Source organism: Micrasema longulum, unplaced genomic scaffold (assembly GCF_059751315.1).
Source record: "Micrasema longulum isolate JH-2025_06_02 unplaced genomic scaffold, ASM5975131v1 h1tg000548l, whole genome shotgun sequence".
Taxonomy (NCBI): Eukaryota; Metazoa; Arthropoda; class Insecta; order Trichoptera; family Brachycentridae; genus Micrasema; species Micrasema longulum.
This window is the reverse complement of record NW_028277744.1, coordinates 1,441,114-1,466,577: the sequence shown is the minus strand read 5'-3', so window position 1 is coordinate 1,466,577 and position 25,464 is coordinate 1,441,114. Positions and strand designations below refer to the sequence as shown.

General features: G+C 32.0%; 1 protein-coding gene and 1 pseudogene across 8 annotated transcripts in view; both read right to left on the bottom strand.

Moving 5' to 3' along the window:
• Window positions 1–296: 296 nt before the first annotated feature.
• On the bottom strand, window positions 297–2,367 carry LOC148280739 (RNA exonuclease 5-like; annotated as a pseudogene).
• A 30-nt stretch (window positions 2,368–2,397) lies between these two features.
• The window catches only part of shd (cytochrome P450 family 24 subfamily A member shade), a 105,636-nt gene continuing 82,569 nt past the window's right edge, over window positions 2,398–25,464 (bottom strand). For 2 of the 8 annotated variants that reach the window (XM_088227943.1, XM_088227942.1), the window contains exons 3-9: window positions 16,978–17,191; window positions 13,435–13,625; window positions 9,523–9,712; window positions 8,156–8,312; window positions 5,687–5,932; window positions 4,007–4,222; window positions 2,398–2,771 (exon numbers count right to left, since the gene is read on the bottom strand). In XM_088227943.1, coding sequence (XP_088084069.1) covers window positions 2,664–2,771; window positions 4,007–4,222; window positions 5,687–5,932; window positions 8,156–8,312; window positions 9,523–9,712; window positions 13,435–13,625; window positions 16,978–17,191 — 1,322 coding nt within the window. In that variant the 3' untranslated portion in view covers window positions 2,398–2,663. Of the gene's footprint in view, window positions 2,772–4,006; window positions 4,223–5,686; window positions 5,933–8,155; window positions 8,313–9,509; window positions 9,713–13,434; window positions 13,626–16,977; window positions 17,192–25,464 lie in introns of all 8 variants that reach the window. The other 6 variants (XR_015822533.1, XR_015822534.1, XR_015822531.1 and 3 more) reach the window with 6 other exon arrangements.

Below are 25,464 nucleotides of genomic sequence, written 5' to 3'. Positions count from 1 at the left end.
TTATCGATGAGGAAGTTCAGTGGTTTTTTTATTTTATTTTATTTATCGATAGACTATCAAACTACGCCAAAATTTTTCAAGAAATATTTATATGTATCGTGTTATCAGCTCTATAAGGTTCATGATTTTGAAATTACTCTGCCTGTGACGTCATAAGTTCTCTTCGGCGAGTTCTGGTGATTGGTGGGTTGGCTTCATGTAAACCGGAAATCTATCACAACACTCTTACTGTTGGTTGATTCGGAAGAACTAGCGACGCCATTCTGTTTTGTTGCTCATAAGATGGTGTAGTTCTGTTAAAAATTCGGCCGTCCTTTGAGAACTGCATCACCAAAATCATATCATTGCAGAGCTTCAGTTGTACGAACTTAAGATAAGTGAGAGAATCTTCAACGGAGCAATGACCTTTAGATCTGTCCTGTATATCTTGATTCAAAAACTCTTCTGCTAATATTTTAAGTTTACTTTTTCTCAACCTGTCTCCGGAAATGTTAAATATAACACTGGTATTGATTACATACGGGTGCATCATTTCTAAAGTGTGAAGATCAAAATAAAGCGGATCGGCCGACCAGAATAGCATTAGGAGGTAATATTTCTTAATATCACATTGGACACCTTGAATATATGTATTAACATCAGCCAATAATTTAGGGGTGATATTGTGTTAAATAATCCAGTATTTTATTAAATGGTAATACCAGTTTTTCATACACAACTTGGTGTTGTTCATTAACAGAGATACCCGAGTTTATTCAAAGCCGGCACATGTCCTACACATTTCACAATCTAGCCCGAACATGGGAGAAGTAAAACTTACTGGTTCATATGTATCCTTGGTCATAACATAATCCAAATATAATAAGTCTTTGATTTCCCTTTCAGGGGAAGAGAGTAATTTTCTTCTACGAGTTGCCAAGAAAAAAGCACTGATTGCGTGCGAGGGAATTTATCTTGTAACTGCATATCCATAGTCACTTTCGGTCTAAACCCTTCGGCGACTGGAAATAAAGCTCTTAGCATCACCATTAAGTCTTTCCTAGCTTCCATGGTAGCGTCCATGCTTCCGAATTCTTCTATCATGGCTTCCTTTTCAATGACAGAATAATGTTAATTTATTTGTTATTCGAAGTAATTCATTTTTAATGAATTTTTTCATACATTTTTGAGAAACTTCGCCGAACAATTAAATGCTCGCAATTTTCACCACACGCTAGAAAACATTTTTTAAATCTAACTTACCGTAGCACTGAACTTCATCATTAAAAAATAAAATGTGTATACGACTGCTTTGTTCAAAGAATACATATTTTTTAAATAAAGCATTTCAAATACCTTTAAAATTTCCTAAACTAGCTTAAAAAAAAACTTAATAAAATAAGAAAAAAACAAATGCATTTTTTTCCCTCAGTGATCAGAGTCTTATTGATATAAGTCATTCAATCTAATTTATTGTAAAAATGACTTTTTGAACATATTGAATTAAAATTTATTTAGATTCAGATGCAGTTTACTTTCAGAACATTATATCATTTGTATCTTTCTTTAAATACAATACTCATATTTTGTGTGGTGCAATATTACTTGTCTGCTCCGTGATGAAATGGTTCCGAAATTGGCCTATTATGCAAGCCTCAGGTTTCATTTCCACAATGCGATACAATTTCCTACTAGTCTAGACTGGTAACTTGAACCATAAGACATACTTTATATTTTATTATTTCTTATGCACATCTCATAATATATGTAGATATTTAAATTGCTAAGTTCATCTTCATTTATTATTTTGTTCCGTCACCAACACAAATGCCACAAGCCGTGTTTCTCTTTATATGTAGGTATATCAAATGGATATTATTTGATAACGTGGAACCTTATACTTTGCATTTCGTAAACCAGCTCCTTACTACTTTATTTATTTATTAAACGGCACAAGTGCCTTTTAATATTATTTTTTAATTTTTTATTTTAACTTTGAAAAGGAATTCAAAAGAACAATATGAAATTTGAGTTTCCCTTTTTCTAGATATTACTGGTGCAATTACGATTCAAAATTTTGTTCAGGTGCATACTTTGCAGAATATAGAATCGGGTTGTGGTCCCGTGGCTAGTGTTGCGGACTTGGGCCAGAGGTCCGAAGTTTAAATCCCACTCTACCCCAACTTGATTTCCATTTTCTAATAGTGAGTTATTTACAACTCGTTAAAAATGGCCACTAAAATTGAAATATTTGAGTAAATTATAAGAATGCTTATATTTCTTTCTTATTAAATAAATGACATAATAATCATTAAAAAAAAATGTAAATCAATTAAGATCAGAAAATCACATCAAATGAGTCTTGTAATGTGTCAATATTACGTTCATAATTAATAGGGAAAAAGAAAACCAATGGAGTATAGAGAAATAGAACTTTTTATTTTCAGTACGAGATGAGCTTTCACAACCCATTTTATGTCTTCTTACAATATTTTCCATATCACTTTATTCCTATAATAAATATATACAATTTAACAATAGCTAGGAGATAAAAACATTTATTCATAACTTATTTGAACATATAAAATCAACGTCCCATTAATAACAAATAGAGTCACTATAATAAAATAAAATACTTAAAGCAGTATCAACTAAACAATTATAATTAACTAATGACTCCATAACTAGCAACGATCTCTTAATCTAAACGTCACAGGTGTCTTTGGGGCAAGTACGAACTCAAACTGTACGTCCAACTCTCCATCGTACTCTATATGAAATTCGCGAATCATCTGGAAAAAAGATAAAAACAGTTTAAATAACAATATTTCGAGTGTGTCAAAATTTTAAGATTTAAACCCTTATCAGGAAACTTATGAATCCACTGACCCCCCCCCCCCCGTCACCCAATAATCCAATACATTTCTAATTTCTTCTTTCTGTCTCGAATTAGGTTGTGGTCTTGCGGCTAGTGTTGCGGACTCACGGATCAGAGGTCCGAGGTTTCAACCCCACTCTACCCCAACTTGGTTCCCATTTTCTAATAGTGAGTTATTTACAACTCGTTGAAAATGGCCCCAAAATTGAAATATTTTAGTAAATCATAAGAATGCAAATATTTCTTTAAAAAAAAATGCTTTTGTAATGTTTTACCGTTGAAAAAATAGATTAATGCTTTCACAACTACAAGGTAATTTTTGAAGACTGTACCAGTTATAGCTGAAGTCTTTTTAAAAAGAAAACAATAATGATTTAAAATATGCAGTGTTCGAATGTTTAATAAGCCTATGCTAATGTGCTAGTGCCTGACGGCGAACCAAGGCAAGATGCAATTTTTGCTTGTGGTAAGCACACACATTAAAATTATTTGTATGATATTTTTTGCTACGCACGCATAAGCACTGTTTATCAAAGATTTAAATAATAATAATAATGGTTTATTAACAAAAATAACACTTGCTTTATCTACTACATACACAGTTAGGTGATAGATTTCTCAGGATCATGTCTAGTCTACCCAACTAGGTACAACCTGTTTTAAGGCAGACATTTTTATGCAAAATAAACAATAATATTACTACCTACTAGTTAATTAACTATACAGTTATACAATATTAATTTATACCATTTATTATGTAAGAATGTTTTGAGTAAATTTTCAAATTTTTCTCGACCTAAACCCAGTAACCAATTTTTTACAAATTCATTGAATTGAATCCGAGTCATGGTTTTGCAATGTTTGGGTAACATATTGAATATTCTAATGGATTGTACTTTCAACTGTATGTACTAAAATCACTGTATTGAAAGGCAGAAAAGTTTATTTTAGAGTCGCCTATTGTGAACCTTGTAGTGAGTGTCAATAGCCTTTAAGCACCATGCACGAGGTTTTTTAAAAATCCGTTGCAATGTTTCATAGACTCTGAAGCATAGACTGATCATCATTTTGCCTTTTGTGTAAGAAATTATCAATACACTGTATTTTCTGCTCCATTATGTGCAAATAAGGGTATATCTAACTGGTTACCTTAGCGAATGTGACTAGTAACCCCTGCTCCGTAGATCTCTTGCCTGGACACATGCGTTTGCCGACCCCAAAGGGTGCGTATATACATGTGGCCGCCGACTGGCTCTCCTTGTGTAATGGGTTGCCCTCCATCCACCTCTCCGGTAGGTACTCTCGTGCCCGAGTGAAGTTGCTCTCATCCTGACACGCTACCATTGTGTGGCACATCACATAAGTCTGAAAGAAAGATTGAATTTTTTTTATTGACTGTGAAGGTAAAAAATAACTTAAATCACTCAATTCATGGGATTGACAAGTAATTTTTTTAACAACTAAGATTTCAAAAAAGTTTGTATGCCTTAACTTCTGTTCTTCTTCTGTTCTGTTAATTCTTTCCACCTCACTAAAAGCAACGAAATGAAGGTAACGACACATGGTCAAGAAATAAATAAGTAATAATGTTAACAAAATAAAGTCATTCTTTTACGAAACACTTATCCAATTGGCTTGTTAGTGAATTCATGATCGTCTTAAGTGAATGCAAGATGAAAAATAGATGTTCATAACTTTAAATTTTCAGTCTGTTTCGGAATGTAATTTCTGATGAGGTCACTGCTTCAAAGTTCTACGGGTAACTGGCACAACATCAGTAATGATTTATTGAAAATGGTGATAGCATTGACATCTGATGTTGCCAAGTATAGAATAAAACAAGCCCGCTAGAGTTGAATATTTACAAATTCATTGCGGTAAAGCGGTAACAAAGTAGAAATTTACGCTTTCATCAAAATCTTGGGACAGAATAATTTTTCTTTTCCTTTTTTTTTCATTAAACATATTACAATTTATTGCACGTTATTGAAAAATAGACTATGTAAGTATTGTAAACATAATCATTAAACACAATTTACTCGTATATTACTTGACTGTATTTTATACTTTTACCCTCGAAAGTGTTATTATTAGAGTAAATAACATCAAAAATGCCACATATAATTCAGACAGAGGAATATATAAATTTCGATGATTACAAAAAAAATAAAGTCATCAGACAGCCATAAAAGTGTATGTGAAACCACCTTAAAACTTGTGTTATTTAATATGAATTAGCGTTTAAAAATAAAAGTTTAGATTTACTAAATTTAGTCATTTAGACTAACTGCTTCTAAAACAGGAACATAGATTGTCAAATTGTACGTGAATTTTGTAATAAACATAAAACTAGCTTTCCAAAATTTTTGGATCACTCATTTGTGTCTGATTAATAACAAAATAAATATTGGAGTTTTCGTATTGAAGAAATTATAATTATTATAAGGTATTCCAATGCACATAAGTATAACATCGTGTTATTCAATAGTATCGCCTCGAATGTCGATATATTTCATGACAGTGGGATTTCTTTTAGGAAAACAATTTTCGAATTGTAATATGTATGTCTATTTTACATTAATTTTTTTTTCTCTTTCGTATTTAATCAATCCGGGCTGGTATTCCAAACGAAATTATAGCGCGGTATAGCGCGTTTTTACGTACTAAATACGCATTATAGCGCGCTGTAAACGCGTTCGGAATACCAGCCCTGATATGTATATTTTGTAATGTATTGAGAATGAATTGGATACTCTGTAATGTTCTAAATGTAAATAAAAAATGAATAATTAAATAACTGAACATAACCTAGTATGTAATGTGACTTACTCCAGCTTTAAGGTAATATCCACTCAAGAGTGTATCTTCTTCGAGGACTCTACCCAGCGCAAATGCCACAGGAACAATCCGGAATGCTTCCAGAATGCAAGCCTTCGTGTAGGACATCCGGGAGATATCACTTCCTGTGATGTGATTTGAGTTTGGTGCTATTTCTTCCAACTCCTCGAAAACTTTCTCCTGAACTGAGGGATTCCTGGCAACTAGATACAGAAGGAAGTTAAGGCTGTTACTCAACTGAAACAATAATGGGAAAAATATTTCAGATTCAAATTGTATATCGGTAGCTGCAATGGATACAATTTAGAATCGTTCAAGAAACTTAATTACAACAAAAATGGAACGATTAATTATACTAAGTCAAAATCAAATGCCGATATATGTTACTGATGCAATTCGATATCTGGACACTTAACTAAGATACATAACATTCCTAGCTTTGGAAATACATACTTATAAAAATAAAATATTAGGAATTAAATAGCTTTTAATTCATGACTAAAAATTAATAATGTATTTCAGAATTGTCTGTAGCATCCAGGGAAAGACGGTTGGAGATAAGGTCAGTTAGAGCAATATCCAGCGGAAGTGTATCATCAAACATTTTAGTTTCTAGAGATGTTTATATGGTTTTACCTGGGGATAATTGAATGTGATAAAGGAAGACGTGCCATATAGAGCTACTCAAAATAATGAATGGCATTTCATTTTCTTATTTTTAGTGTTTTATTGAATAAATCATAAACTTGTTTATAAGTCATTGGCGGTAATATAACTAATGCAATTATATAATATTAATGAATGAATGAATTAAATAATTCATTAAGGTGATATTTGTTTACGTACACTTCTATAATATGAATGCGTATTTTATATGGATGCAGAAAACGGGGAAGACCAAGAAAGACATCCCATGATCAATTATCTAACAGATACTGGAAGATGGATACGCCACAAGTCAGAATAATCGATGCGCGTGTACGAGAAGATTTATGAATGTCGAGAAAGCAATGTCTTCATGCAAATACATAGTTTATTTATTTATTTATTATTAACGGACATTGTCCATGTATACAATTTATAAGGTTTAAATATTATAATAAAAGAATAGTTAAAAATATTTAAAAAAAAAAAAGAAAAGAAGCATTGACAAACATAAGGGACATCGAGACAAGATCTGGACTATTTATTTAGTGCCCGTTTAAATCGTTGTAAACTTAAACCAAAAAAGTCCAGATCTTGTCTTGAGTTAACAATACGACAAAGGCGGGTCATTGGAGAATTTAGGCCATAGTTTGTTCTATGCTGATCGATGAACAGTACTTTATTGTTTCTCAATCTACGAGTCGGAATATTGAATTTTACTTGTCCTAGTAATGATGGAACATCGATTATACCATTTAGTATGCCGAACATATATATGGAGTCAATATTAGTTCTACGTTTTTGTAGACTAGAAATATTTAACATTACTCTATTTCACCATAAGAATAATTATCTCTCTCTAGTCCGAGCATCCACGCTATTTTTCGAAGCAAGCGATGTTGGACTGATTCAATGTGATTGAAATAGAATGGAGATCAGACCACGGAGGCATATTCTAGAAGAGGGCGAACAGTTGAGCAATAAAGAGTTTTGATTGTACGGACATTAGTAAAATCAGAGGATTTTCTGTTAATGAAGCCAAGTAATTTCAGTGATTTATTTACTGTATTGTTTTCTAATAGGTACTCGAAGGAAATCGGTTGTTTTGTTCTATGAAATGACATTATTTTGCATTTTTTAATATTTAGTTCTAATTTATTGACTTTACACCATCGGTTAAAAGAGTTAATGTCTGATTGAAGAAGAAAGCAGTCTTGTAAAGTTTGAATTATTTTGAGAATTTTGTTGTCGTCCGCGAAGAGCCAAAAACGAGAGTAAGAGAATGATTTAGCAACATCATTAATAAACAAATTGAAAAGCAGGGGTGCCAAATGAGCACCCTGAGGTACACCCGATGTAACATCAATACTGGTTGATAAATAGTTATTTATCCGAACATTTTGTGTCCTACCAGTTAGATACGATTTAACAAATGAGAGTAATGGATCTCTTATTCCCAAGGCATGTAATTTATACATGAGAATTTTATGATCTACTTTGTCAAATGCCTTAGAAAAATCTGTATAAAGAACGTCAATCTGCTGTTTATATGGCTTTCTATCCTCTCTACCTACCCATATGGAGGAACGGCATGATGGTTTGTTTTTACATTAATTTATGTTCCTGAGTAAATTTTGGATCATAGGAAGAGTATCATGGATTGTTATACCTTGAACTAATTACTGATGATGTAATAATATGATTATTCAATATCAAGTGTGCTATCTTCTGATATAATAGTATTGCTCTGACAATAACAGTATGTATTGTGTGATTAATTTATTAATAAAGTCATATTTATAGAATAATATTTACCGTCAATATTCCAGCTGCCACAAAATCAATTAAAGCTGATTCCTTCTCTCTCTCGTCAATATCAGTCCTCTCTATGATTGACATAAGTATACATTTTACGTCATTGTGAGAATTTTCTTTTGTGTTTCTTGCCTTTTCGATAATGTCAGAAACAATTCTGAAACAGATAAAACAACATTTTAAATAGGTGTATTATAAATATTTTTAAACTTTTATCCATGTTCAAGTAGGAAATACACACACGGTACAGTAGACTGGAACAACTACATTTATTTATTTATTTTGACTTAGCAATATCAAAATTTTTAAAAAGTCATAAAAAATTACAAATATTAATAGATATATTTTGTTTTAAAAAAAATATTTTATAAGCTCTTTAGTTAGGTACTATAAGAAAGTATGGATTTAAGAGAAAATTCATTCATAAGAATGTAAATCCAAAATCCTTATGTTTATTACACCACAACTTTTCGCCTCCTCATTTAAACTGTGCGGCCAATTCTACTGATTTTTCAGTCTACCAATTTTGAGAGCAATCTACCGAAATCGATTGAAATCCTACCAATTTTTAATAATTTTCTTATAGAATAAAAGTAGTAGTAGTTTTATCTATGAAATTTTGAACAATTGTCAATTTTTTTAGCACAATAGCGAGGTTGGCAATGCTGCCCCCCCCCTCTTCCACGCTTATCATGATGTTGGTAACTTTGGCCACCCCCCCCATGCTTACTGCCTCTAGGGAATTAATGAATCTAGAGGTTGGCAATGCTGGCCACTCTCCCTCTCCTCCCGTCCACGACATTTAGGTTGATAATGAATCTACTGATTTTCGCTTGATGAAGGTTAGAAACGTGGCACTGGTAAAGTCCATAGAAAAATTCTAAGGTTTTTTTGCTTGTTTAATGAAAAGAAGGGTTGCTAAAAGTAATGGAAAACGATACTCCCACTCTCAATATATGGTTTTAAATAAGGCTGCAAAAGTTATTACTTTTTTATTTTATCTATTTTAATGGCAAACCTATTATTCTTAGAAAACCCACTTTCTTGATGCACCATTTTCCTATTTGCACCTAGTGATGCATCAAGAATTGCAATGGTACTCCTATCGCAGCGTATCAGCGATCATTCATCATACAAACATGATAGAAAAATATCAGTATAAGTTTCAAGCGAGTGAAGTATTACACTCCCAAAGACTGAAGTACTGTAGTGAAAAACAACATACCAATTTTTAAAATTTTATTTTTATTTTAAATGTCCTCAGTGGGCTTTTACATTTTTTCCTAGCAACTTTGGTGATATTTAGTATGTAAGAAGTATTTTTTTAATGAATCTGAGAATTGGATTTATTTACCATTTATATTTACCTATAGAGCTCCTCTTCCCCCTTTAAGAACTCGGCATAGTCAGCAGTCTTAGTGTAATCTCTCCAGCAATACATCTCATCTCTCTCCGACTTGAATCTCTGCATCATGGCTCTACTCAGCTTATTCGCTGTCTCCGATACTACATCTTCCATGAATGTCATTCTTTCTCCTAGTACTAAAGTGCATGTTGCTGAAAAAATAAGGTAGATTAATCAATACTTATCATTTTTTATGGATTTATTTTAGTAAAAAAAATGTTCAGAGCTATAAATTCTATATTCAAATAAAGAATCAACAGATGGAAGTAGTGATTTTTAATAAAAAATATTATCATTGAGTCTTTTTTTCACCTTTATTGAGGCCTTCTGCCAAGACATGATAATATCGGACAAAAAGAAGTTACAAATTACAATGAGCATAGAAACATAAAAATAATGCATATATATACAAGAATAACATAAAATGTTATAATAATAAACAGGTAATTAGTTAATTATTACACCGAACTAATACAATTTTAATATTAATTGAAACAAACACTAAAACAAGAAAAAACCTCAGAGTAATAATACTCTACCCGCTTATAGAGTCACCCCATACGGAAAAAAACAATTTTATGATTATCAATGATGAAGTTAGCTACAGTTTACAGCTATACAACGGGTTGTAGGTACTCAGGTCAAAAATTGCTAGCGCAAACCGAAATGGTCCGTTACACGTTTGTAGTTAAACCAAACAAAAATTTGGAACGCTTTTGTTCTATTCAATAAAGCGAAAGGGCATCTCTACAAGCAGGTAGCGAATTATTACTCCCAAAAAAAAAACCCACCAAAAAAAGTAATTTCGTAGGTACGAGTATGTACAGTCGATTCAAATCTTTAATATCCTCCGCTTTATGTGTGCCAGCTATAAGTTTAAATAAATCATATAAGTGTGCCTACTAACATAAACAAAATATGTATGTTCAATTGGTTCATCCACAGGCACTAACACATTGACGCAGGGTTATTAAACATTTAAAAGCTCTGCATTCTTTTATCTTAAGACCAGTTGCACTAAAAAAGTTGGGGGCGTTGAAGGGGTCTAAGGGGGCAATGACTGATTAAAAAAGGGCTTTTAAAAGGTACAAAGACAACAAATAACATAAATTTATTTTATGTAAAGATAAAAAAATTATATAAAATATAAATTTGTTTTGCATAAAAATAAAAAAAAGCATAGGTATAAATTTTATATTTTTATTTTGTATAAAAAAGAATTTACAATAAAATTTACAGAAATAAATATTGCGATTTTTGTAAAAATTTACATATTTCGACAAAACGATTTTGACCAAAACTCAACAATTTTATCTAGAACCTTTTTTTGGCGCTACTGGGGCATGGAATCTATTTTTTTTTCTTCAAAATCTAGCGTAGTACAAACGGTATAATCAAAGATGGCGCTACCGTCCGTTTTATCATCATGAACTTGTTCGAGCGTTATAAATGTCACAAAACTATATTAGCGCCACCAGGACCCCGATTACAATGGGAAGTTAACAGAGTTCTCTTCGACTGTCTATAAAGAAAAACCGATATTTGTGTACGAAATTTGCACGAACTTATAATTATTATCGTCGGTAATCTAAAATTGAACATCTTAGAAGAAAAAAGTTGTTTGCATATTCTGTTTATTACAGAAAACTTAATTTTACTTTGTAGATAAAATTGAAGATAAACGTTAACTTTCCATTGTAATAGGGGCCTAGGAGCGAACACTATAGTCCTTAAAATATAGCTTGATTAGGATGACAGCTGTCAAACTAGTTTCATTAGTGATGGGAAATTACTGATCACTGATCAAATCGATTTTATCAGTTATTTCATGCAATCATGAAACTCTGTTTCCGAAAATTGATATAAAAATCGCAAAAACAAGCCTATTATAGTGTGTTTAACACAATTATTCACAAAAAGGAGACATTTATACTTTTTTCATGAACAACATCAAATGAATTATTTTTTTATTCGATCAATTTACATTGATCAATTTGTCCCATCTCTAGCGTTTTTGCAAATGATGTAACCTTGTAAGAACGCCGTCAATAATTAGGTTTATTTTGGTTTTTTTAAAGTTTTTAAGCCGATTTTATATATCAATGTTGATTTATTTTTCAATCATTGTAATAAAAAATAAATTAACACGCCAGATACAAATGATTTTTCATGTGTCAATATAAATAACTCCTTTGACGTTACTACAAAGTTATGTCGTGACTTTTTCTGACAACTGTCATTCTAATCATGTTACATTTTACGGACTATAGAACATAATATTAAATAATTATTCAAGCTTTCTTCATCGTGCTATCCATGCTTTGCAAACTTTGTCAAAATGATCAATTTTAAATTAAACATCCCCTTTACATCCGTCAATCGATGTCTGCCAAAGAAAACCTTTATTATGCATATAACACTTGACCTATGCATTAAAAAATAAACAATATTAATTTTCACCGGCGTTGGACGGAATGCCGTAGGCATAGCATTAAGTATTGTCCAGAAATCGCATACGCACATCAAACAGAATTCGACTAAACTACTCATAAATGAGTAGGTTTACGTTTTGACCCATTAGTTTCTTTGTACATTTTTACATTACATTTTTGTTTTGCACCACAACAGGCCAGGAGGCCTAATTACAGTGGTGAATTACATCACAGAGCACCCAGGCTTGAGAAAAATCACATTTTAATTTTTGTGTTCTCACCGGGAATCGAACCCGGAACCTTCCGTGTGTGAGTCAAGCGTCTTGACCACTACACCACGGAGGCCGCCGACGTCGCTCAGTACGCAATTCCTGATTTGAATTCAACTATGCCGTGTTGTGTCCTTTTAAAGTTTAGAAATACTACTAGGATCTTAAAGAAACAGGATGCGATCACATTTCATGTGTAATTAGTAAATGAATGTGCATTGCTTAAAAACCGAATTATTTTTTCATCTGTCAGATTGTCGAAGAAACAAAATGAACATTTCGTTAGTGTTGCCAGGGTAGTAAATTTTTTTACCCTACTTTGCTCATCTAATAAAAGTAGACATCGGATTAAACAACACCGTGGGGGACATTTGAACGACATTATCTTTAAAACAAAAAATATTATTTAACATGATATAAAAATATCCGTTTTATCTAAAAAAAAATTGTTTTATATTTTAAGTTAAAGTTCATTAATTCAATTACTCTTATTAAATGACCCTTTACTTATTTACTCTGTTGTGTCAATCAATATTTCCACGTGCACAGTAAAATTTTAGATAAATTAAAAGATTGCTTTTTTTATTTCATTTTCATTTCATTTTTTTTTGCACCACAGCAGGCCAGGAGGCCCAATTACAGTGGTGAATTACATTACAGAACAACCAGGCTTGAGAAAAATCATATTTTTAAATTTTTGTGTTCTCACCGGGAATCGAACCCGGAACCTTCCGTGCGTGAGTCAAGCGTCTTGACCATTACACCACGGAGGCCGCCAATTATCTAACATTTGTGTTTTAATTATATTTTTTCCCGTCGTGCAACATTACGCGGCGGCCACGAATGCGCACGGCGTAAGTGAGGCATAGTGGAGGAATTATTGGACACAGTCCGATGTATTCAAATATGATTCTACGCTCCTTTTGGACTATTCTTAATTCTATGAGCGTAGGTATTCATTTACAGATTGAGTTCCCTTTTATTTTACTACGAGTTTAAACATGATCAACGTCCTATAAAACTCTGAAAATAATATGACGTGTGCGAAAAACTACATTTCTAGAAGGTGGGTAAACGGTTTAAATTTGACACTAGATAAGTATCAAATTAATATTTTTGTATTACTTACTTCAAATACCAACATGATAATCAACACACAAAACAAAAACCTACTTTCTAATCCATATCTGCACGATAAAGCGTCAAATTTAAGTACATTTTCCTCCTGGTTTCTATTTGCTCTCAAAAGGTGCATGAAGTCATCAGCGATCTGATTCAGTTCAGGGAGAAATCCCAGCATTGTTCTTTTACTGCTCAGTTCAGGGGTCAGTTTACTGCGAAGGTTATGCCACAACTCTCCCTGTCTGAAAAGAAAAGAAAAGTTAATAAGTGCTAATAATTCTTTAGTCATTTTAATTTCGCTAATTCACAGGACGACTTACAAAATGGCGTAATCCTACATTATCTCTGGCGTAACGCTTTTTACTTTTCGCATAATATTATTCGTCTATGACTTTTTAACTAAACATCGATTGTTTTGAAAATTTCGATACCCACACTTTATTCTATATTCAAAAATATTGTGTGTTGTCTGGTGTTAACAAAATAATTTGAATTAGGTAGGTACTTGATGAAGTTGTCAAATACTACATAATATTATAATTAATCATCTTCGGAACCTATCTCGTTGAATTTACGTACGTATTTACATAAATAATATAGGTACATACCGTTTTAAATACCCACAGACTGCGAATCTTCCGAGTAAAATCAGCTCTAATGACACATTAGAATCTTGTGCAACTTATAAAACTTACCATTATATTATTATAGATGTTATTTTGATTTTTAATGCAACAATAATATGGTCCTGAATACTCGTAGCAAATTCCTAGCTAATTAGGAGTCAGGATAAAAGACGAAGCACATAATGAATCAATTTAATATGCCAAGTAATACAAGCTTTGAAAATTATTACATTTAGAGATTTGTGGTCTATAGGCATTGTGATTTTTTGAAAATATCTATTATAAACGAGAAAGCTTATTTTAGAAAAACTTTATAATTATTTTTATTTAATCATCACGGAAATATCGAAATTTCCTTTTGAAGATACGGACACAATACGATAATATCTCAAAATAATACCAAATGCTAAATTTTAAAGTCTAGATACTCTAGACTATTAAATCAGGGACTGAAATTGTGCAATAAACTACCACAACAAAATAAACAAAAGACTCAGACTTACTACTTATTACTTAGAATTGCTTAAATTTAAAAAAAGAAAATTACTTTGTTACATTTCTAAAATAATCCGAACGCGTTTTGGAAACGTTTCCAATAAAAGATTCACGGTCTGAAACACAAAGTAGGTAACTGCAAGTTTTTTTATTGCCGTTATTTTTTATCAAACCAAATAAAAGACAATATTTTTTTACAATCAATGTTTAAAATCGATCTTAAAATATCTGATCGTGGAGTTATAGCTGATTTGTTATTCTTATTTAAAATAATGAAATCGATAATTGACAGCCCTGCTCTGCTTGAACTAATTCAAATTCAAATACCTGGTAGGTGCACTAGAAGGAATTATTTTTTGCAACAATTCACGGACCAACTTTGAAATGCACTCTCCTATACCCAGGATACATAGGTATGTAAATGAATTAGAACAAATATTCGATATCTTCTAGAATTAAAACGAATTCTCACTCGTTATTTTTTAGAAAAATAATGGATTTATTTTAAAATTTATTATCGAATTTAACTTTGTTTCTTGGAATACGTGATTTTTTATTTCTTTATTTAACATGTTAGACATAATTTTAAATTGTACATTGGTGGATTTATTGCCAAATGGCAACTTCTTCCAACCAACTGATGATGATGATGATTTCACTAAATAGAGGTATTATTTAATAATTAAACGTTTTTTTTTGTTGATTTATTGCTCAAAAAACTTTTATTTTTTTGATTACTAATGTTGTATTATTATTTTTTTTTTAACATTATTATTTAGTTATTCTCAAATTTACTGTGTTATATTTATATTTAGTACATAAGATTTTCTCATGGTTATTGCTATCTTTATTTAGAAATGTTATGTTTTTTTTCAACTTTTTTTATTATATGTTTTCTAAATTGTTAAGTTTTAATTATTCTATTATTTCACACTATGTACTACATGATTATTGTGCACTGCTGTGATTATTTCTGTAAATTATTATTTTTTTGTAAAAGGTTCTTTGAACCGTTGATGTATAAAAAAATAAATAAAATATTTTTTGAATTTACGCAATCATTAAATTTGTAGGGTGCGTAGATTTTCATGGTCACTGTAATCAATATGCAAATTGTTATACCCTATGGTGGTACGAGTATGTAAAGATCAATAATAAGACTTTAAGTGTAGTTGACTGTGGTTTATTCTAAATGCTTATTATATTGTGGTAAGAGAGCGACTGTTTGCTAAGAGAGACAAATCTAGAATGACTTGCCAAGCTGTGTGGGTATGCAGACGACTGTAGATATATTGTTGTCACCAACAAAATACCTACATTCCTTACACAAATGAAATACTCAGACACCCAAATAACATGAACAACGACGATGGGCTTAAATTTAACTGCCGACTGCAACACGGTACAAACTACTAACTGGTACATAGACGCACATTTTGTTTTCTGCATAACACACCCTGCAACTGTAGCCGAAACGTCGGAACGAATCCAACCTACACGTCATAATCCAAAAAAGACGATACATATATTTATTTGTTGAAATTTTTTCAGTAAAAACTAGTTTCGCGGTTTGAAACACGGGGTATGTACCTAAAAGTTTATTTTTAGCTGTTATTTTCACACGATAACTTGTAATAATAATAATGTTTGGATAATTTATATAGCGCCATTTTTGTGAAAATCACCTCAAGGGCGCTGTACAATAAATAAATCTCCCAGCACGTCTTGCAGCTACAGAGCGCATGGACGGTTGGGATTCTAGTTCCTCGTCTGCAATTATGATATATTACAAATATGATATATAGGAGCTAGATAACAGCACGTCTTGCAGCTACAGAGCGCATGGACAGTAAGACATCCAGCCCATATTTACATTTTTATTTTTAAACTTTTTGACAATGAAGTTCAGAGTTTAAGTGATATTTTAAAAACGAAATAAAAAGCAAATTTATAAAAATAGAAGTTGGATTACAACAAGTCTTGCAGCTACTGAGCACATGGACGGTTGAGATTTTAGACCCCATTTGCTAAATTTAGATATTTGATAGTTGATAACATTTACATAATATGATAAAAATAATACGATAGCTAACATCACAAAAAGTCTTGCAGCAACAAAACGCATCGACGAATGGAATTTCAACTATATAAGAATGATTTTAAAAAGTTAACAATAAAAAATAATAATACATCGAGCAAAGAACTAGTAAGTATGGCAATTAAGTGAAAATGTAACAGCACAAAAAGTAAAATATAAAAAACTAGAAAAAGATAGCATTCCTTAACTTATTATTAAGGTTAACAAGTTTATAGACGCTACGCGAACGGTCCCTGTTTTATTTTGGTATATTTGGTCATTATGGATATTTTTACTGACTATTTTTTTTCTTGTTTTATTCCAGTAAAATGGCTACATAGTGCTGAGCCAATTCTACCAAATAAAACAATTAACTAATAAAGAATAATATATTACTCATTGGATATCCCCGCACTGGCGAACCTCTCCGGCCTCAGCCTCCTGTAGTCTAGAATGATCTTGGAGGGGGGGCGGTAGGGGTACCTACTGGGGAACCGAAGTACCTTCTCGATGTCCTCTCTGCTCGATACGCTGACTATACTGTCCCCGCTGGATACCACCTCTCTTACGACCCCTCCGTACCTGCGCAGCATATCTGGAATGCAAACAACTAATTTTTATTTATTTATACTTTTACAATGTTTGTTTTCTTTTTTTTATAAAGAATAATGTTCCCTCACTGGGGTGTCCCGTGCCGAGGGAAACATTTTACAAAATGTGAAACATGCCTAAGATTAGCTATTTAACAAAGTTAACATAATAATAACAACAAAAAAAATCGTAATTCATCCAATTAACCTAATTATCATTAACATAATAAACAATAAAAAAATGAAATAATCATAAAAAAACATAACCAATTTATATAGACTAATATACCATATTCCATAAACAGTACACACATTTTTCCTATTTGGTTTAATCCACTCATCGATCCGTGCGCAACCCACCTCCACTATCCATTTCTTAATGGCAATTTTATATTGTGAGCCAACAATGTTTGAGTATGTCCAAATGCTTGCAGACTGGCTGGATTTCCTCCCTAGGGAGTGTTTCATATATAAATTTATAACAACAGAGATGGAAAACATTTACAGGGCTTATGACCTGTCATTGGCTGGTTTAAGTGGCCACTTTACACCCTGTGTAACATTCACAATTCTGCCCATGTTTGAACATCCACATTTCCTCAACTCTTCCGTCTGTTGAATTTTGTGAAGTAAAAGAGCTAAAACCTTTATCACGTGGGTGAGATTCATCCGGCTGAACCAAATCACCTACTAGGCAACGCCTGAAAACAATTTTCCAATTTTTATACTTCTTCTTTTACCAGGTAGTTAATTCAGCTTGGCAATTCAATTGGCCATTATATGAAGCAAAATGTCAATTAAAAAAATCTACAAACCAATCACTCTCTAGTGGGTACAGAAGATAAAGAATACCACCCCTGGAATTTGGAACCTTTTCAAGATCAAATATAAAAGAAAGTCAAAGTCGCTTTTTTCGCACATCCGACGTTCAACGATCACGACGATTTAATTTAAAAATCCAATCTGTTACGCACGTAATATAGTATGATGGCTTAAAAAAATCATAAAGATCTGCGTCTTTCTGTAGCCTGATTACTAATTTTTTTGCGTTGTCTTGGTGTAGATCGACAGTGCTTATAGCTACTAGTAGATCGCGATCGGCCGCTTGCCTACCGCTTTTCAACAAAATAAATTAGTTTTGAAAAGCTGTTTGGTCGTGTTTAAGTATGTAGGTTGAAAGGTGTTACACAACAGAGATGAAGAACATTTAAAAAACAAAAAAGAATATACAAGTCTAGACATTTACATAACTTATGTTTTACTAATTTATTTTGTGGCCAGCTTGCCCCACAACAATACTGCATACCGCACACCGTATGTTAGGACTTAAGTCTCCTTGGCGGAGCCCGCATGCAAGGAGAATTGCTCTTTGCCGAACGAGAAACTATACCAGGAGTTCTCTGTAATTTGGTAGTCTCGGCGTATTTTTACAAAAAAAGATTATCCAAAAGTACCCACTATTTATTTAGCCGAGTAGATTAAAAAAAATACAAAATAAATTTAACGTTTTTTTCAGTTAGTAATGAGAAAATTCAATGCCATGGGAAACTTTATACAAAAAAATATTTTCTTGCACACAGTTAAAATTAAAGTATTTAATTGTAAGCGAAGTTTCTCTAGAATGTATGAAAAAAATAATAAAAATTATTTAAATGAAAACGAACTACTTTTTAGTAATTTTTTAATTACGTCACAAGTTTCTCTTAATCGACCAATGATAGAGTGTTGTTATAGATTTCCGGGAAACCAATCCACCAATCAGGATCACTCACCGAAGAAAACTAGTGACGTCACGGTGGAGTAATTAAAAAAATTAGAAAACTTTAAAAAAATCGTAGCAGTGATAGTTAGATAAACATTTTTTTTTTTACGTTAATTTTATTTTTTATTCTTTATTTAGATAACCAAAAGCTATATCGATCTTAAATATAAAACAAAAATTTACAAATAAGCCAATTACAGGTTGTCACAAGTAGCATCACAGTAAGTTAAAAAATATTCTCGAACATAAAATGAACAGTAATCTAATGTAAATCAAAAAGAAAAGAAAAAAACATTACAAATTATTTCGAAAGAAAACGCGGCACGTCATTATGATTATTCGCAAATAAATCTATGTTTAATGATTTTGTTAGTACATTAAAATTATTAAAAGTTCGCCATAAATATGAATTTTGCCTATATTTAGATGAAACAAGAGGAATATAAAGAAGGTTATTCCTTAGTACTTTGGAAGGAATATTAATAGAGAGTTTGTATAGTAGTTCAGGACAGTCAATTGAACCAGAGGCAATTTTTAATAGATAAATTATATCAGCTATTTCACGACGTTTTTGCAGAGGTAATAAGTGATGTTTAGTTTAATAGTCTTAGCAAACAAAAAATAAATAAAATACCACTGAACTTCCTCATTGTAATGGTTAAATCATTAACCGCACCGGATAATGGAAAACAAGTGTTAGTGTGGGCTTCGAACCTCTGAATTCTGATCCAATATCCGCGATACTACCATGGAACCACAGCCCGACTTTACACCATAAAAGGCTAAGTTAAAAAAATTAAAAGTGCAACAAGTTGTGCGATTCGTAAAAATGAACAAAACGGAAAAGCCATTTTGCCTACTTTGACGAAACCGCATAAATTATTTATTTTTTTTGGTTTGACATTGTTATAAGTACCATAATATTTAAGAGGTTTACACAACTCTATTTTAGAAAATATTTTTTTTAATAATTTTTTTTTTTAATGTAAAAAAAAACATACGATAATTGTTAAAGAACGAATATAGAGTTCGGTATTGGAATATTTTTTAATATGAAGATGCAAGCAATTATACTTTTATTAAGAGGAAGTAAGGTAGCGACCACGCGCGAGCTACGTATTTCACAACACGTTTTTTGCAGACGGAGTATCAACAACGCCTCAAGCGATGCGTCGTCCGCCCGGCTCCGATGTTTATCTCAGGCTAATTTTTTTAAAAGACTTGGCTTGCCTTTGTTTAAAAAAAAATTTATTCGGTTCACTCCATAAAAAAATATGTGTAAATCTCTTAATTTGTTGCAACAGAGAGGGAAAACATTTTTGAGAAGGAAATATGGATGTCTAGGCATTAACAGGGCTTATGACCTGACATTGGCTGGTTTAAGTGGCCACTTTACACACTGTGTAACATTCACCAATGTTGACAGATCTAAATAACTCCCTAGGGAAAAAATGCAGCCAGTCTGCAAACATTTGGACATGCTCAAAACATTGTTGAATTAACTAACTAGTAAAAGAAGATGTATAAAAATAGGCGAATTAGTTCAGACTGATGAATATTACCCACATGATAAAGGTTTCAGCTTAAGATAAAGATAACTTTACAAAAGTCAACAGATGGAAGAGTTGAGGAAATGTGGATATTCTAACATTGGCAGAATGGTAAATGTTACACAGTGTGTAAAGTAGTCTCTTAAACCAGCTAATGACCGGTTATAAGCCCTGTAAATGCCTAGACTTTTCTATTCCCATCTCAAAAATGTTTTGCCTCTCTGTTGCAACAAATTTAGATTTAAATAACTCCATAATAAAGTCCAGCCAGTCTGCAAACATTTGGACTTACTCAAAAGATTGTTAAAATTAATAATTTTTGTGTAAATATATGATGTAAATGATAGAACCACTGAATATTATCTGTGGACAGAACAAATACACATACATATTTTTTTTATTGGCTTCAAAATGTTCTTCATATTATATTAAGGAAAACATGCTTCCAAGACATTTAATAATTATGTTTATTATTCTGTCAGCCTCGAGGTGTAACGGTCAGCGCGTTTGCCTACCATGCAAGAGGTCTCGGATTCGATTCCCGACATTTTTTTTAAAAGGTGTTTTCACACTAGAATATTTCACAGTCCCTGGACTGGTACCTGAAACGTAAGACTGATGACCTTACCTTCGCGTAACAAAATTAATCAATATACATTGCGATTGGTGTACCAATCCAGTACCCTATGCACCATTAGGTGTGGAAAGGGAATGACGATGATGATGATAATTATAATTATTGTGCCTACATCTAAGGTATTATTTTATCGTTTTTATCCATATTTGGGTATGTTTTTTTGTCTTCGCGTATTACGTATTGTAATTGTTTGTTTATAGTAAACTTTATTTTTTCTTAGCGTACCTACATATTTAAACAATATTTAAATACTTTACTTTACGCCAGCAGTTACGCCCCCGTACTTTGTTTGCCTATTTTGCGCCCTTAAGATTGCTATGTTTGTTTTCAAGTATCATTATTTAATTTAGAACTTCTATAATTGTACATAACATTATTGGGTACAAACGTACAAGATCATATTATGATTTATGAATATAATACACATTATGAGAGTCGTACCTAATATTAAAAAGACGTCACACTTTTCCTCTTGTTTATATTATGCCAGTTCACCCACTAACGGGTATCTTCTATCGAGTTAATGTCCCGTTAATGCATTTATGTGTTTATTATTCGTTTAAATAAACAAGTAGATCTGTGTATTTATTTTGACGACATAAAACTTAGTCTGAAATAATGTAAAGTCAATCTTAATTTTCGTCTGTAAAAACCTGTTTCGTTCAACAAGCATTTCCTGATTCTAATAAAAAACATACCCAAATAAAAAAAATATTTTGATGATAAATAAAATATATATATATTTCCACAAACATACCATATATAATTTTATATAATATTCCCAAGGAGTTTTCCGTTTTAGGAACAAGCATATAACACTATTTTTTTATGGACGTATTTACGTATTTACAATTTGACGATAATATACAAATACAGAAAAAAAAAACAACTTAAATAAATGGTGTCTGGTAATTTTAAAGGGCTTATGACTTGTCATTGGCTGGTTTAAGTGGCCACTTTACACACTGTGTAACATTCACCATTCTGCCCATGTTTAAACACTAACATTTCCTTAAAGCCTAGTCCCTGTAAATGCCTAGACTTCCATATTCTCTGCTCAAAAATGTTTTCCCTGTCTGTTGCAATAAATTTAAATATGAATAACTCCCTAGGGAGGAAATCCAGCCAGTCTGCAAGTATTTGGACATACTTAAACATTGTTGATTTAAATATTAATAAGATCCTTAAGTGCCTACTTATTTGCATTTAAAAAAAATCTAATACAAGGTCGTGCATGTTATTTATAGATTGCCATCCATATTTATTCTAGTTCGTAAGTTATAAATACCCGAACCGTATTCTTCTCACAAACGCGTGGAGAATTTTAGTATGCAAATAACTAGTTAAACCCACCCGATAATTGGAAATTATGCGAATAATCGTATATAATTAATTTCCGCATAATTTATACTAACCCAGTATGAAGGAAGGTAGGCAGGTAATAGTTATAACTCATTATCATAAGCAGATATGAATGGGGAAGTTTTATCTACACGTGCAAATGTTATATTTTTAAACCAATTCAATTATTATATCGACGCACGCACCTGGATCTTATACGATAAAAAAAGTTTAATTGAATTTGAAATAAATTGTCTGGTTAAATAAACAATTTTTTTTTATTACATAACTCTTTAAATATCATTTATTTATCGTAGTTGCTCCAAGTTTAACATAGGTACTGTTCGCATTTATGTAGATATTTTTACACGAATTTTTATAACGTTTTGAAATACTTTCAGATTTCATGACAATCTATTATTAATCAACCCTTATGGATTATTGCATTCATTTTACAAAAATAAAAATGATTTTTTTGCTCATACTCTGTTGTTGATGATGATATTTTTTGCGCCTTTTTAGAAGATTGTTTAGTTTTGTCCGGTAGTGTATTGTATATTTCAGTCCCTTATTTATTAGTCTAGATTGTCTTTGTCTTGTTGTTTGTTGTCTTTGTCTGAGAATGTTGTATGTGATATTGTTCTGATATTCTTGTATTATGTCCATGTTTATTACAATTTTTTCCAAGTTTTAGTTCTTTGTCTACAATGATATCAGTGGCTAACTTATGAATAATTTTTAAAGATTCTAGTTGAAAAAGTTCATTAACATTTAATTGTTTATTTTTTTTTAAAGGGTTCCTCAATTGGTATTTTAGATAAGGGAATATTTCACTAGCTTCAATATTTTATTATTACTCTAATTTATATTTTATGAACCGTATTTTAATTATATTTTTGTATTATTTTCTATTAATTTCTCTGATTTCATTATTTTGCGTTGTAACTAAATATGTAAAACTCTACTAATACTGTAGAAATTGTAATTAGGGTTGTTATTCTTTATATCTCAATTTTATCACATGTAATTATTATTTATGTACTTAGTAATGTTTTTTTCTTGTTAATTATAATGGTTAACATAACTTAAAAAGCCGTAGCAAGTTCGTGAATTTGTAAACAAATGTAATTTTAAATGAGTAAATAAATAAATAAATATCATGATCATCCCCCCTTCTTTCCTCTATTTAACCTCCTTATCCTCAACTATTATTGCATCATATTTATAGTGTTATTTTTATTTTTAGAATTATTTTTATTAATTAAGTGTATATGTACAAGCTCTATCTGCCCACTGAAAACAGCTGTAATTTAAAAATAAATACGTGTATTTGTAGATATATTTTTTCTTAATAAGTAAAAAGTTTGACCACTTTTTTTTTCTTTTGATCATTTTTTTGGATGGCTGGAAGATATTGCTTTTAACAATAAGTCCGTCAAAGTGCATACATTTTTGTACTTGAAGTTGAAAATACGGCTCCGAAAATTGTCAATAATATTATCTTCTTCCAAGTCGGTCCATTAGTCCAGGGGATCGTGACCACCGCGAACACTTCTCATCAGGATGCTACTCCACTTCAGTCTGTCTTTCAACTGTCACTTCCGTAGTCTCTCTTGTCTGGTCAGTCCATCTAGCCGGTATTCTACCCCGGCTTCTCTTACCTTTAACTAGGCCAGACATAATTACCTTTTCTAGGTTTTCGGACTCATGTCTTACAATATGTCCGAAGAAAGGCAGTATACTTCTCAAACACACCACTGGCAGACGAGTTGTAATGTGGATCTCTTCTAGTATCGACGCATTCGTTCTTCTGGGTGTCCAAGGTATACGCAGCAGTCTTCTCTAACACCGCATCTTGAATACATCGATCCTCTACTTCTTGTAAGCACGCATTGTCCGTGTTTCAACGATATTATGCCTTCATATCACTGGCGGCTCCCGACCGAAAACAATGGCAGTGCATTTCTTTACATTTTGTCAACTTGTATATTAAGTTTAATTATTTTATAACAATATGACGTGATAAACGAGCAATAGTATGACAGCCCGCGTATCGGAAACAGGAAGGCTAAATTCGCCTGACATTATACACACGTTACGGGTAGCTAAATTCTTACTAATATCATGTAATTACGCATGTTCAGAGTGACATTACAAACGAACTTCAAACTTCCGATCTGCGCATGCGTTGACAATGCCTAGAATATGTATATTATCTTCTCTCTCTAACGCACGATTCACCGGTATGAAGCGTTGTTTATCTCGCTCAAATGACGATTCTAGGAGATATGGTATATTTTATACAAATTCAAGGTAAAGAATTGTACAAAACAGAATATGCACGGGGACGATTGCGCATGCGTAGACAAGATGAGAAAATCATCCACTAGAGTCGATCTCGCTAGATCTTTTGGCGCTAATATCGAATATTATGATGTTTACGAGTATAATATTGTAACGAGACCCTGTTTCTTTGTACCTATAATATATTTTTACTATCAATAAAATTAATGATTAATTTACTCATGTTTTTACTTGGCAGTGCAATGCACTTATGCACATAGTAAGGAACCGCCTCTGCTACACATACAATCAAGAAATGTTTACTACAGCAAGCTTATTGCTACACCGCAAATATTTTTTACAATTTTCTAAATTAAACCTTGTAATAATTCTCGCCCTCTAAACCCAGGTCTTTATAGAGCCTTGATACTGGTACACTAATCGCAGCGCATCTGGATCATTTTTGTCACATGAAGGTATGATGATCAGTCTTACGCTTCGGGTACCAGTACAGGGACTATGAAATATTCTGGGTGTGAAAACACACTTTTTAATAAATATTTCATATCAATCATGTTGGGAATCGAACCCGAGACCTCTTGGTAGGCAAACGCGCTGACCATTACCTATCACTACAATACAGTACAATAAATTACTAACATAATACAGTAGAACTTTATATCGTAGTATGCTATCGAAATCGGCATTACTCATCCTTAG